General features: G+C 42.8%; 1 protein-coding gene across 9 annotated transcripts in view; it reads right to left on the reverse strand.

Annotated features, from left to right (window-relative positions):
- Positions 1-2776: 2776 nt before the first annotated feature.
- The window catches only part of LOC134048948 (6-phosphofructo-2-kinase/fructose-2,6-bisphosphatase 4), a 51178-nt gene continuing 39047 nt past the window's right edge, over positions 2777-14907 (reverse strand). For 3 of the 9 annotated variants that reach the window (XM_062501061.1, XM_062501058.1, XM_062501054.1), the window contains exons 13-15: positions 13533-13597; positions 13040-13117; positions 2777-5569 (exon numbers count right to left, since the gene is read on the reverse strand). In XM_062501061.1, coding sequence (XP_062357045.1) covers positions 13055-13117; positions 13533-13597 — 128 coding nt within the window. In that variant the 3' untranslated portion in view covers positions 2777-5569; positions 13040-13054. Of the gene's footprint in view, positions 5570-10091; positions 10415-13039; positions 13118-13532; positions 13598-14907 lie in introns of those variants that run through there. The other 6 variants (XM_062501059.1, XM_062501060.1, XM_062501056.1 and 3 more) reach the window with 4 other exon arrangements.

A 14907-nucleotide genomic window follows, 5' to 3' on the forward strand; every position in this document is an offset into this window, starting at 1 on the left:
TCTGAACAGCTGGACTTGAAGCAGGGTTACACATTACAAACCCAGACTCCCAAGTGTTAATGCATTCCAACGATGTTGATACTCCAGAATAATACACAGTAGTGTGATGAATTATGTTCAGCTCCTGATTTATTTGGAGTGGTTTTATGCATGGTTGGGTTTAAAGTATGTGAATCATGTGCATTATTTTTTCTGTTTGAGAAAATGTAAATTCTGTTTGGTACTTGAATGTAGTTATGTTTTATATATATGTGTGTGTGTCTGTGTGTGTGTGTGTTGTATATTTTGCTCGAGAGAAGACATTGGGGAACAGAAGATATCTTTTTAAAATTTGTTTGAGCCCTTGGTTCTCTTGTTTGTCTTCAATTAAAAGAAAGTTTAATGTAACTTTTATTCATGGCTCTATGATTTTTAACAATACATAGTTCAACTCCAGTTGTCTTTAAACGACAGTGAAAAAATAATGCGGGGTCAGCCTTGATCACTTGCTTAAAATAGTCATTGTTTTTGTGAATTAAACAAAAGGGAAGTGTCAGGCAAAAGCTGAGATTCCTAGTGTAACACCAGCTGCTGTGGGAAATAGCTCAGGGCTGCTTTTGCTGAATAAATGCTACATATTTATTCTAGGGCAGTCCAAGCATGAGACAAAGAAGCCTCAGCATCCCAGAGCAGCCCCCTCCTACCTGGGAATGTGGGGTTCTGCCACTGTCACTTCCTGCTGACAGCCACAACACAGGGCAGGACAGAAGCCAGGTACTGACTGTAGAGTTTCTTGTCTGCTCTGCCTGAGGAATTATTCTGTTTAACTGCCAAACACAAAATACTTCTTCCACTTTTGCTTGTTTGTAACACAGCAGCTGTGGCTGTTAGAATGGCACAAAACCAGATCCTGTTTTCTTGCAACATCTTCTGAATTTTGATTTTTAGCCAGTGCTGAGAAAGAAAAACTAATATAGTTACTGCACAGCCTTCCAAAACCTTCTCCTTGCAGTCAGCTCCTAAAATTCAGGCTGAAGCAAGGTTTCCTTGCTTCTCAGGAGCTTTCTATATTTTGTAACACTATTGAAAATGATTTTATTTGCTCAACACTGAGCAGGCAGGAAAAACGTACATGTGTCAGTTCATCCATGAGTTATGGAATGTTACAGAACTCTTAGGAGCAGCCTGGAGCTTCTGGGTATTTTCAGACTCTTAATCCTGCTGAAAGAGCAGCAGAAAGCTGCAATACTTTGCAGAGACTCAAAAAAAAAAAAATACACTGCTGCCTTTGTTCTGCTCCTAAAGATCAGCTCTAGCTTATTGTTACAACTCAAGTAATGCCAGCATGACTCGGATGCCATCTGAGCCTGCAGCAGATTGAGGCTGGAAGGGGCACAACACAGCTGGCATTTCCAGACAGCCAGGGCTGGCCTGCTTTACCAACCCCAGTCCAAGGGGAACAAGCAGTGCCCTGCAAGGTGCTGCAGGGAGAGCAGGAACCTGGACTTTTCCACTTCACATAACCTACAGCATCACTTCTGGTTTGCTATTTTTCACCAGGAAGGGATTCTGCTTTCCAAGGTGAGTGCTGGGCCCTTGCACTTGAGCAGAAACACATTTCTAGGTAAAAAGTTACATGTGTGTGCCAACAGCAGTGGATATTTGCCCACGAAGAAGCTGTTAGGAATTATAAATAGTAGTAAATATTCCTTGTGGGAACGCTGGCTCCCTGTACTCACCTGCTTTGCTCTGGAGTAATAAGTGCCAGATCTGCTCAAGAAGCTTCACACAGCAACTCTTTCAGATGGCATCTGATGGATGTACCAGGAGCATTTCCTGCTGCCACAGCTCTGCCTGACTGCACTCATGACACAGGGACACAGATTCTTCTCCTCTGCAAGGCAGCTCCTCCACCTCCCTGTCCTGTTCAGCCCCTGCACAGAGCCCTGCCCTGCACCACTGTTACCTCCTGATGGCACAGGCACGAAAGCTCCACAGCCTGGGGAGTTGCTCCACATCCTGTGCAGAACTGCTGCATCCCAGGGCTACCTGGGAGCTCCATGTGGGTTCACTCACCCATCGGCTCTGGTTCATCCTCATACTACAGCAAGTTTCAGTTAAAGGATTCTGTCCAGAAATAAGCCTAAAAGCTCTAAAACAAAGAAGTTACCTGCTCCCCAAACAGAAATACACAGTGGAGTTAAATTACGAAAACACTTCTCCCACATAGCAGAGAAGAGACAAGTGGTTTAGCACCTGGGGGGCAGCAAGACATGAAAATGTGAGTACATAATTCTAAAAGCACAAAGCAGTAATTAATTTTGTCCTTGTCATCATCCCCCTGCAAATGTAATGCCCCCCAGTTCCCTCTGCATCCAAACTTGTACTGACAAAGCAGCATTTGGCTGTTGGTTTTCAGTTTTCTCAAAACACCAGCAGCATGTTCAAGACAGTGTAAGAACAGTGTAGGTCTGAGAGGGTGGAGCAGATCTTAATCCCAGTGACCAAGTAAAGCTAATAAAGTCTTATTACCTTTCTCCTCCACTGCGTGCAAATTCTGGCATGCCTTTATTTAATCACTTCTTCCAACTCTCTCCCTTACTGAGTTTCCTACTTAAATTATGGTTGTTTGTCACAGTAAAGCAACAACAGGGTGAATTAATTTAATCCTTATATTTTTATCTAAGATCCCTAAATGCAGCTTGTGGAAGCTGTGGAACCCTGCTGAGGCTCGGGAACACAAACCTGGCACTTCAACCACTGGAAATGGACATGGAAAGAAACACACGAGTACACTTTGTAGCATTTGATCTTTATTACTTGGATCAAAGGTCAAATGATTACATTTGTCTGAAAGATCACAACAAAGACCAACGATTTAAGAAAGGACAGTTTAATCCCATTTGAGAGACTGCATCTGAGCCAGGCACACACAGAACAGAGGCAGTCAAATGGTACAAACACGGAAGGTCAGGACAAGGGTTCTCCCCTCCCCTGCCAGTGACTATTCTGTCAGGAGTGGGGGGACACACACCTTTTAGAAAGTGACAATTAACTGCAATTCTTAACTGTGCCTTTCCAGAATAGCAGTTAGGGTTACACCCTGGGAGAACCCAGCACTCCAAATCTACATTCATCATCTAGACCTGCCCTCTCCAGCCAGGGTCAGATGCAGCCACTGATTTAGTACCTTCCTACCTTAGAACCAACAACTTCATTTTTATTTTCTCTTCAAGTATCAGCACAACAGTTTATTTACACTTGTATACAACTCTTTTTACTGAACGCCCATTGTAGTAAAACAATCATCACAGTATATCTGAAAGCAGGCTATAAAAATACCTACTGTACATAAAACATGTAGCCTCAAGGATGCTACAGCACCTCTGACAGATCAGAGAGGTAAAACAAAGGGGAAGAGGAGACACTTCAAGCTGTGCTCCCAGCAAAGAGAAGCAACCCTGGGCTCAGCACTCACTGGGGGAAATATTTCTGCCCACATTTCTTCAGCCAGGTCAGAGCTCAATCTGCCAGTAAAATCCCCCTTTTCTACTGCAGCCTCCTGGGATTTTTACAGATAAAGCCTGACATTCTCAGTGTAAAAACTGTTTAACCATCCCTCCTGTCCCAGCAGAGGAGCAAGGGCTGCCTGGGGCACAGCCCAGTTTTCCCACACCACAGTGGGAGGGAGAACTGCTCCTCCAGTTGTGCCACAAAGGTGGCCTTGTTAACCACACATCAATAAATTCACTCCTCTGAGCACTTCCAGGCAGGCTCTCTTCACCCTACAACTATGGGGCACAGCTGAATTAATAAAGGTCTGAAATGGCATTACCATAACACACACACACACACACACACAGAGCTTTAGACAGCAGCGCTTGAAGCAAGTGTTCCTGGTCATTCTGCACCCTACACATTCCTCCTCTGAAACAGATCCCAGCAATGCACTATGGCTTACTTCCAGAGCTGAATATATTGCTGAATTTAGCTTATTAAAAAAAAAAAGTAATCACAAGAGCAGCACATTATTTCATAAACCCTGCACAAACAAAAGACAATTTAGCCTGCAAAACTATGTTACCAGAGCCTGGTATTTCACACAGGAATTCAGGAAAGAAAAAAACCAAAACAACAAAACAACCCAAACAACTCACATGCTAAAAGCTCAAATAACTGGAGAGAATCTTGAGAAAAAACACAGTCCAGCTACCAAAGAGTAGTTCTCATCATTGCAGAGCTAGAGCCAGCAGCAGTACTGGCAGCTCACTTCAGTTGTCTGGTAACACACATACAAAATATACTTTGATTTAGTACAATTAAAAGGTTGTGACCTTGACCGACACAGAAAATTCCATTTTTAGCACTGGAGTTTCTCTAGGCATAAAAGGGCCATGAAGAATTGGGATGATGGAAGGTGCTTAAAAACAATACAAAAAACCCCAAGGCAGGTGTGCCATGTTAAAAATTATTTCAGAATTTACCTGGTATTTTTGTTGCATGAGCTGTTAGGATGGTTAAACTCACCTAACCTTTCTGTACTGTTTCCTGATGTACGTATTAAATGTGACTATAAAAGAGAAACATATACTCTTATGTTGAAATTCATTCCAAAAATTCTCTAAAAGTATAATGACAACACTAACAAGACACAAGCAGCTTTTCCAGCCCTTGTCAGGCTGAATCCTTTTCCCCCTCCCTTCCAGACTCAGAAAAGCTGCTCATCCCCTCCCATAACTGCAGTAGAAAGGATGTGTCTCTCTCCAGCTCTCTCATGATTCATTCCCCAGCTGTCACTCACACTCAAGCTCCCACTGCCCCCCAAAATACACCTGGTCTCTGGAAAGTGTTAAAATCTTGCTAAAACAGCAGAATTTCCCAGGTAGTAAATCCAGCTTTAATGCTTTGATTTTCCAAAGGAAACATCTCCCTTGTGAGTTTCAGAAAAAATTTAAGTTGTGGTTGGCAGACCACAATTTCAATTCAAATGTTCAATTAAATTTAAATGTTCAATTTAAAACATAGGACAATTATCGGAGCTGATGGGCTTCCCCATTTAAAGAAGCTTTGCAGTGTGAAGTCTCCAGTGCTCAAAAGGTAGAATTTTGCCCATGTTAAATACACCATCAGAAAAACTCCACATAATTCTGGGCAATTATTCACAGTAAAAATAAGAGAGCTCTTAGAAAAAAACACTTACAAAAGAAAATAAAATCTAGTTAAAATCTGACAGTAAAATCAACACGGGCAATTAACCACCTTGCATTATCCACAGACGAACAGTAAAAACCCACTGAAACTGCACAAATTTACATAAGAAAAATCTAAAACCAACTCTGCTCTGCTTCCCACAATCTTTTTACTGATACCTTTCGAGTTATCCACGAGCACAGGTTTTATCCAAAGCAGCGGAATCGCATTCGAAATGTCCCGAAGGGAAGGGGAGGCGCGTCCACCCCGTCCCAGTCCCGATCCGACAGCGCCGGGTCCTGAGCTGCTGGAGGAAGGGCTGCTGTCCCGGGAGCTGCAGCTATAGGTGGGTGGGGACTGTCCTCAAAGCTTCTTCTCTCGACCTATTCACACCTACATTCTGCAAATTCAAAGACAAAAAAAAAAAATAAATTTTAAAGCAAAGGTCTCAGGCAGTTGCGGTTTTTGCTCAGCACCAAGCTGTTACATGACACAAAAGGTGAGCAAGTTGTAACTCAAAATGTTCTGTAAAACACAAGCAAAGGTCCCAACCCCTGGGCAGGAGTCAGAACCAGGCCTGGACCTCATCCCAGTGCCAGGAGCTTTACAGAGCCCCTCAGACACCCAAAAGCAGGATCTCTGCTGCCAGTGAAATGCATCACACCAGGTCTGGCAGGGTAATTGGTCCCTGTACACCATATGCAGGTCTCAGTGTTACAGCTTTTAAAACCATTTTTTCCTTTAAACACTGTTTTAACCACATTTTTCTGACCAACTGTCTCTCCCAGTCTTTATGCGTGTAGTGTAAGGAAAAACAGAACCCTGCAAAGCCTATAAACCACACAGGAATCAATAAAATCTTGAGAGAGGGAAGCCCACCTCTCCTTGTTCCAAGCACACTCCAGGAAATAATTCCTTAACACCAACAGCCATAACAGCCAATCCTGATCCTATCTGGGAGCAGCCAAATCACTGGAAGAACCCTTGAATAACTCCCTGATGAGCTGGTAACAAAGTTTAAATGCACTTTGGGATACACATGGCATGTGGCAGATGTCACACTGAGATCCGGGAATGCTCCAGTGGTTTTATAACCACATTTATTAGAGTTTACAATCCAAACAAGTCTTTCCAGTCCAGCTCTTGGGAAAGGAGAGCCCACAGTGAGGGGCCCTCTCAGCACATGCAGTCATGCAACTCCATCCGTCAAAACTCATCAATTCAAAAAGCAATTCAAACCCCTCCCCACCCCCAGTTTCTAGATTTTCAGCCATTTCTTAGGAAAACAGGACATAAACAAGCAGCATCAGATTCCCTTTGGAGGCTGAATTCTGCCAACACTGCTCTAACCTCACCAGTTCTACATCCACATCAGCCCCTTCCTCTGTCATCAGCCTTCAAGCCCTTGGGTAAATCCCTATTTTCCACCAAAAACACCATCCCAAGGTTTCTGGGAACACACACAGAGCAAAGGTTGCTGGACAGAGTCAAACTACTGGAAATCTCTGCACCCACCAGCACACAGCCTGACCACTCTGACTTCTCTTTGAAGGAAAGAAAAGCAACGACCCTATTTCAAAAAGAAGCTTCTACAAAAAGCATCTCTTCTGCAGCAAGAGGAAAGCATCAGTATCTGCTAAGAACACAAGGAGTTGGCAAAACAAGTAATATTCTGTATGGTTATAGGGGAAAAAAAAAAAACATAACAACAGAACATGCTGGCATTTGGCGTGTTTGTGTTTTTCTTAGCAACTGATGCAACATACCCAGAATTTCCCTGCAACTGCAGAGAGGTCTCCACAGGCACTCCCAGAATACTGGCTGAAATCTTTTAAGCTGAACATCTGATGTTGATTCAAAGAAAATTAAATGGAGCATGAAATGGAGCATCCAAAATGCAGGAATACAGAGGTACTGAAAATTAGTCCACAAGCAGAAAGAGCTAGGAAGCTCAAACACAAAGCTAAAAGGAAATGAGGTAATTAAGGCAAGGCAGAAGATACAGCTTATTTCACTCAATGAGAGGTACTGGACAAAAGCAGCATTATAACAACTGAAACAGACACAAAGGGAATATTGATAAGCAGGAGAGAAAGCTGGAACCAAAAAAAGCTCAAATTTGAGTAAATGCAAACAGGCTGTGGAAGCAAAGTGTGCTGAGCTGTCACACTGAAGGACAAAACTGGGATAAACCCTGATCAACACCCCCAAGGGCTTATTAAATATACACAACCACCAGCAGTGAGAGCAGATGAACAGGGGCTTAGAAAGGGACCAATATCCTCATTAACTGTAAGTAGATTCCTACTTATAGGAATCCCATTAGATGAGATGATGGCAGCTGGGATTGTACCCACTTTCAGAACAGCCACGAGCACTGTGAGGGAAAAGCCATGTGACAAGGACAGTGCTGCTGCTTAGAAAGGTGACAGAGATTATAGCCTTACTTTTGGGACCAGAAGGTATCCCTGCAACTGCCTGGCACCAAAGCACACCTGGACAAATGACCGTGCTAGGAACAGCCCCACACCAGCAACGCAGTCTGGAGAGCCCAGGAAACACAGGAGGAGGAATAAAAACCACACACCTTTCCCAAATACTGTTTCTACCAAGTCATACACCCTCTTCCTTGGCCAGCCCCAGCAGGAGCTTGCTGCTTCCAGAGCCTGCTCCCCGAGGCAGGAGCAATCTGAGCCTGCCTTGCACAGGAGTCCAGTGCACTCAGTTTTTCCTGGAAAGACTCAAAGCACACAGATTAACTCAAATACCCTCCTATACCACTGTTGCTGTTCTCATTATGCCCCGGCCTTTGTACATTTTCTCCTACAGGACAGAGCCTCCCCCAGCAAAGTGCTGTGGGTCTCCAATACAATAGGTCCTGTTTTCAGTTTTACTTTGACTCAGCTACATGTGATCTTCAGAGCAGAACAGGAAGATCTTGCAGATCCTGCAGGAAGACTCCCACAGGCAAAAGGAGGAACCTCTGGAGACAAGAACCAGCACAGGCATAAACATAGAAATAAACAGCACAATATAAACATCCAGCACTCTATCATCCAGCTTCCCCTCAGCAATCTGTGCCATGAACCACCCCTGACGCCTCCCATCCAGCATCAGCAAAGCAAGGGCTCTTGAGCAATCCTGCTGTGAGAGGAGATGCCTTAGAGCATTCTGCTTTTGAATATCCACTTCACTCTGTTGCACACATCAGCACAGTGAGTGCTGTGCTCAGCAGAGAACAACATGCAGACACGGCCCCAGGAAATCTGGCTGGCAGCAGCTGGCAGGAATGGAGGGTCCTGGATGTTCCTGCTGCTTCCCTTCCCTCTGCAAGCTCCACCAGCCAGAGACTAGGCAAACTTTGCTTTCCTCTCTGGCCAAGCTCCTGCTCCTGTCATCCTCCCCCCTCAATTTTCTCTGACAGCCCAAGTCATCCTTTTGCAAGCAGCAAAACTCAGTTTTTCCACAGCAGATGCCTGCACAGATTTTGACTCCATCAGAAATGCAATACATTTAATTTCATTTGAATGGTATTTCCTTAGCTGTGGAGGTGACAGCACTCCAGGCTGTCTCCATGTGGCTCCTCAATACCTGACTATGGCCAGCATCCCTGTGCTCCCTCAGGAATGTCACCTCAGCTGTCAGGTAAGAGCAACCAGACTCACCGTGGTGTGCAAGGGGGTACAGCAGGCTCAGGTGCTCCTCTGGGGCACCTTTCCCAACAAAGCTCATGCCCAGACCCTGGAGCAATTAAACATGGAAAAGTGACCAACCATTCCTACATCACAGTCATGACAGCAACAGTAAAATGATCCAAGTCTCCCAGTTTCAGCCCAGGGACAGTGGTTTAACTAAGCACCAAGCACCACAGCAGGAGGCTGTCTGGCCAGAAGGTTATCTGGTTATGGCAAACATTCCCAATCGCTATTAACTTCTGAAGACACTTCAATACAATTTTAGAAGTGCAGCTACGCAACTTTTTTTTTTCCCCAAAATCCTGGTTTGGGAAAAACATACCACCTGAGAAACCTAACAGATAAAAGATTTATACAACCTACGGTCCTGCTTATTTTCACTACTAAAAGGAAGAGAGTTCCGAGGCTGAGTGATTTTTTTGCCTTTCCCTGCCTCAATGGTACCTGCTCCATGGCACAGGTGCTTCCTACAGCCTTATGGTGCCCACAGAACATCACGGGAAAGGCACCAAGGCACCACATCTCCCACAGCCTGCAGTCTCCTCTCTCCTGCAAGAGGCTTTCCTATCACACAGTTTGGAATTCATGCCCTGCTGGCTTGAGATCTGCATCTACTGGAGCCACTACCCAGCTACAAAATCCTCTGGCTACCTCTGCTTCCCTGCTCTGGAATGGTCAGCACTGCTTATTGGTGCCCACACAAAGTCTGGGTACAGAGCAGCTGGGGCAGAGCATGTTCCATCACTCACATCCACACAAAGCAGGAAAAGAGGGAATTTAAAATCCCTTCTGCCCACAGCCAAACCCTAAAGCCTGGTTAATGCAGAACAGCTGTTAACAAAAGTTGTATATTAGAAACATTTATACACATTCCTGTTCTTTGAATAATCGTCCTGGAACTAAGTGAAAACTTGCTACTCTGCTCCAATAGCACATCAATAATTAGCACATGTAGAGCACTAGTGCTGCAGATCAGTGGGACTATGGATTTACAGTAATTATGGGTTGTCATTTTACACTACAGGGCAGTCCAATCACTCCCAAGGGCCGTGAAGAGATAATATTGCTGCTCTGCTGGGCAAAACAAATTCTGACTTTCTTATCTCACACAGGATGTTGCGTTTCATGGCTTTCATAAATACACTGCAACTAACACCAAATGATTGCTGGCTGTTACAAAAAAAAGCTTAATGCTGCAGGATATTTAAATTACAGCAATTTACAAAACCAGCATTCCAGTGAGAGCCGATCAAGGTTTGATTAATTCATCCACAATAAATTGGCCAGTGCAACAGTTTTATTGTGATTTGATAAATTTTTTCAAGTCATGTGCTGTACAAACATTTGGTTTGGATTATGAGTTTGGCTTGGATATGGCTATTTTTTTATTATTATTTCAAAGTGATTGGAATGATTAGTTTTTCAATTTATTTTGAAGCAGCAGGATGAAAACAGCACCCCAAGTTTGATAGCTGGTCAGCATACAGAATTCACTGATGAGCAGGGACTGTTACAAGAGCGTCCTCGGTAGGTCTGGAAATGTCTACATTCTGTATGATAATAAAAATACAGAGAATATTTATCATGCAGCAGTTAGACCAAAAAAAAAAAAAACCCACCACCAATCAGACCCCTTCATAAGTACACAGCTGTTTTGATTGAGAAGCAGAGATTGTTTCAGCCCGCCATTCCCCAAGAATGCAGCAGGCTGAGCACTGGCCCCAGAATGAGACAGCATGAAAATGTATTTACAGTAAAGAAAAAAGAAAAGCTTTAGGAAGTGTCATAGTCCTCTGAGGAACAATTAAATACAGGTCCCTTTCTGACAGCACTATCCAAAAGCTCAAGTCAGTCACATCTAGGAGGAAGTCTTTTACAGGCCCAAGTAGGAATCCACCTTATCCTGTGCTTCAGCACATACACATGTTCTCACTGAAAAATTTTCAGTGTTTCACTGAATATGTCACATGCTTCTGCAGCAAAAGAAGGCTTTTAACATGTGTTTGTGTTATAGGCAATGTAACACCTCTAACAAAACATATATTCTCAGACACCTTAACCATTTAAGTCTGATTACACCAACTAGATCTCATCTCCTTTTGCCAAGTCTGCAGAAGAACAACAACATTCAGTGCAGCACTCAATTATTCAAAATCAAATGAAACCAAGTCCAAGGAATCACATCTGCAATGGCAACAACTCCTGCCAGTCCCAAAGCCTGTGCAATTGGTATTCTCCCTCCTACCAAGTCATCAGAGCATGATAAAACTGCTCTGAAGTTCCTTACAAGATCCATTTAAGGCCAAACCATTGCCAATTCTTCAAGCTTCATAGTGATGGGTTCCATCAGTCTTGCTCGTTCTGCACTGTGGTAAGCCAGCTCACCTTGCACTAACATCTCCCTCCCCCATGTCCCTCAACAAAATAGAAAAGGAGATCTGGTATGAGTAATCCCCTCTCTGTCATTCATTGACTAAACCAGATGTGTAAAGCAGACATTTCACTCCAGCACTTGTTTTCTGACCCAAAGAAGGAACCCAATAACAGTTTAAGCAACTCCCCTGAATTATTTTCTGTAAAAGACCATAGACTCCTTCACTGGAAAAGGTCAGAACTTCAGCCACTACATGCTGAGAAACACAAGGCTTCAATCTGCTCCAGACAAGTCACCATGGTACTCTGAGGTTCACTCATACCACAAACAAACACTCCAGAGCTTTGCCTGCATTTCAGCCATGTGAAAACAGACATTTTCAGCTGAGCCCAAAAGGAGGGCACTGGAGCACAGACTACAAGTGACTGGTGGGTCACAGAATAGCACACTGGGCAATTCTCAATCCAATAGTTTCATTGTTTAACAATGCTGCTATGTGCCACTGTATTCAATTAAATGCTTTGACTTCAACAGACTACTTGAAAACTTAATTTTACAGAAGGAATTAACATTTTCATAGGTGATATAAATTAAAGCTTTTGAAATTTTCACAGTCCTCTGAGCAGCAATTAAATGCAGACAGGACCAACTCAGTCCTTCATTCAGACCCATTACCTAAACAGTGTAACATCATCCATATTCACCAGGCTGGGTTTCCTTTGGGGCAGAGGGAGAAGAGAATTTGAGAGGTTTTTAGGAAAATGCTGCTACTCCATTTTTCTCTTTTTATACAATTCATTCACTCAATTTATCTCTGTTCAAATCTGTCTTGTGCCTTTGAGCTCACTGCAATGGAAGTGTCTTCATGATCCTCCACGTGCACCCAGTGCCAGCATGGCCACATCACTTGCTAGACATGTGGAAAGTCATTTGGTGATTCAGGCAGAGCTTTCTCCCTTGAAACAAACCCCTTCAGTTAGAGGGCTGGCATTTTCAGCAACATTTAAGCAAGCTGTAAATTCAACACTGATATTTTGATCAGCCAAACTAAAGATGCTCATCTACATTATTTAACACAAATAACCTACAAGACACCCTCCTGGATTGTCACTGTTTCTTCAGCCTTAGATACTGTGAAAACAGACTGAATTTCCTAAACATGATAATCAAACTAAGATACAAAATGGCAAAGCAGAATGACAAGCAGAAAAAGCTGGAGAGAAAGTCCCTGACAAAGGGAAAGGAGGAGAGAGGAAATAACACAATGCAGTTGTTGAACAGAAAACATCCAAAAAGTCAGTCTTTTCAGAACTTGGAACGCCCAAGTCATTAAAACAAAACTTTGCAGAAGAATTCACCAAAGAATTCTGGAATGAATTCCGCACAGAAGTGAACCCTCAGTTACAAGAGGCACTTTATGTCACGCGCCTTGTTGAATACACACCAAAAACCCTCATTTCTCACTATACTCCTTTTCACCATAAACTGTTGCTCTGAAAACCATCAAACAAAGCCCTTTTTTCTCATGTTATCAAACTGACTTCCAATTCACCAGTAGGCACTGCTCCTAACCTCGGCACGGAATCAGTGCCATGCCTGGTGGCACGAGCCTGAGGACCTGCAAGGGAACCAGAGAGCTTTAACCGTGACACGTTTCACACAACTTTGGGGACAAAGCAAAGGAAGAGCTTGGCACAAGCAGCAGAATCAGCCTGAGCTCAGGTGGACATGGAGGAGCACAGAGAGCCTGAGGCAGGCAGGGCACAGAGCTGCCATGGGCTGACATCTTCTCTGCACTTACATTTTACAAACACGCTCAATTTCCTTCCCCTGGTTGTCCTGTTGTTTCCTGAGATCTAGTCTTCCTCTCCAGCTTTGGCTTAAAACACAGGTGACATCATCAGTTCCTCTTTTTCATACAGCAATCACCGCAGTGATGAAAAAGCTGATGATTTCTTTCCCCAGAATAAGTGTGGCATTCATAATGCAATTGTGGACTACACCTACTTCTGCTAAGTGACAAAGCCTGGCAGAACTTTAGAAGGTTTTTAACCTGACATCACATCTTAAATTTCTCATTTCTCAATGATATATATGAGTTCTAGCTAGAATAGTTTAACATAAATTCAGACAAAGAAAAGTTTTCTCCCCCCTCACAGTAAGCCGGTAGCAAAGCTTCATATGTAAAATAAAATACACTCAGAGTTATCAAATCAGTTCTAGCCACAAGAACAATGGAAATCAGCTCAGACAGTACATTACATCAAGTTCTCCAATTTGAAAAATATTCTTACCTCAGGTTTATCTCTGTGTGTGTTTACAGCTTCAACATTCAGAAATATAGATTCTACTTTACATCCTGTTGATAGAAAACACATTTTTAGATATATCCGCTTTGAAAATGAAGTTATAATAAAGATGCCATCTAATTTTGAGATGGTGAAGGTTCATCACCTTCCTCTTCTGATTTATACCAGAATTTCCTGAATTCTGAAGAGCTAAAGCTATATAAATTAATCTGTTCCACCTGGATAAATATTATTGTCAATCTGATAATCCATCTCAATTTAGCGTTATCATTATTTTCTTTGAAAAAAACCTTACTTTTTTAAACATACACAAACATTCAGTGAAAAAGTTTTCATTTGTAACTTTCTGTGTTTTAAACATGCTAGATTTTTGTACTACAGCAAAATTATAAGAACATAAATGCTGCTCTCATTTCTTAAACATAAAAACAACTACATGAAGGTACAGTGTGTTGTCAGCAACCCCCATTCCTCTATCTATGCAAAATGGTTTTAACCCCAAGCTAAACAGACCTTCAAAGCTGACTCCTGAAAAGGAACTTCTGCTTTACATTCAAAAATTCAAAACATCAGTGAGGCAAGAAAAACTAAACAGTGAGAAGAAACAATTATTTCCCAGATAGTATAAACTGATCCATTTAGTGAATTATATTATTACTCCACACATCATGGAGCACACACAACACTTTAAGCAATCTCTGATTGCCAAACCCTGGCTGATCTCCCACAAATATGATTTTTATAAGCTAACACTACTCTGTACAACACTCATTAATAGTCACTTCCTCTGACACACCAGAGTCCATCCTCTATCACAAGCAAGTTTCCAGATTTTTTTCTCGTTTATTCCCTAAAGTCATAACACACTCCACAGAAATGCTCCATGACAGAAAAAGGACTTCCTTAGAAAGCCACTGCACTTTAAAAAAATAAAAATAAATTAGTAAGGCCAGTATTTGCCTTCCCTTTGGGAAGCCTGTCCTTTTAAAGCCCATTTGTCAGGAAGACTGTGAGCAAACGCTGCTGGAGGGCCAGAACTCAGAGAAATAGTGAACCATAAAACAAACTTTAAGGAGGAAAAGCACAAATCTCCCACCAGAACAGGTTCCTTACTCATCCTTCTGTCCACAATTCACTGTGACCCTTGAGAAAAGCCAGTGCAAGCTCTGAGCCCTGCTGCTGGTCATTACCCAGGACTGTTACACAGCAGACACTTCAGAGCCCTCTCAGTCCTTGCCACAAGCAGAGTTTCAAATCCAAAGACAGCATGGTGTGGAAAGCTTTAAACATAAACTAAAGGAACATGCCTTGCTCCACAGTAATTACTGCATGCATACTCCCAGCACATTTTAAATTACTG

The sequence above is a fragment of the Cinclus cinclus genome, chromosome 12 (genome assembly GCF_963662255.1).
Source record: "Cinclus cinclus chromosome 12, bCinCin1.1, whole genome shotgun sequence".
In the NCBI taxonomy this organism is placed as follows: Eukaryota; Metazoa; Chordata; class Aves; order Passeriformes; family Cinclidae; genus Cinclus; species Cinclus cinclus.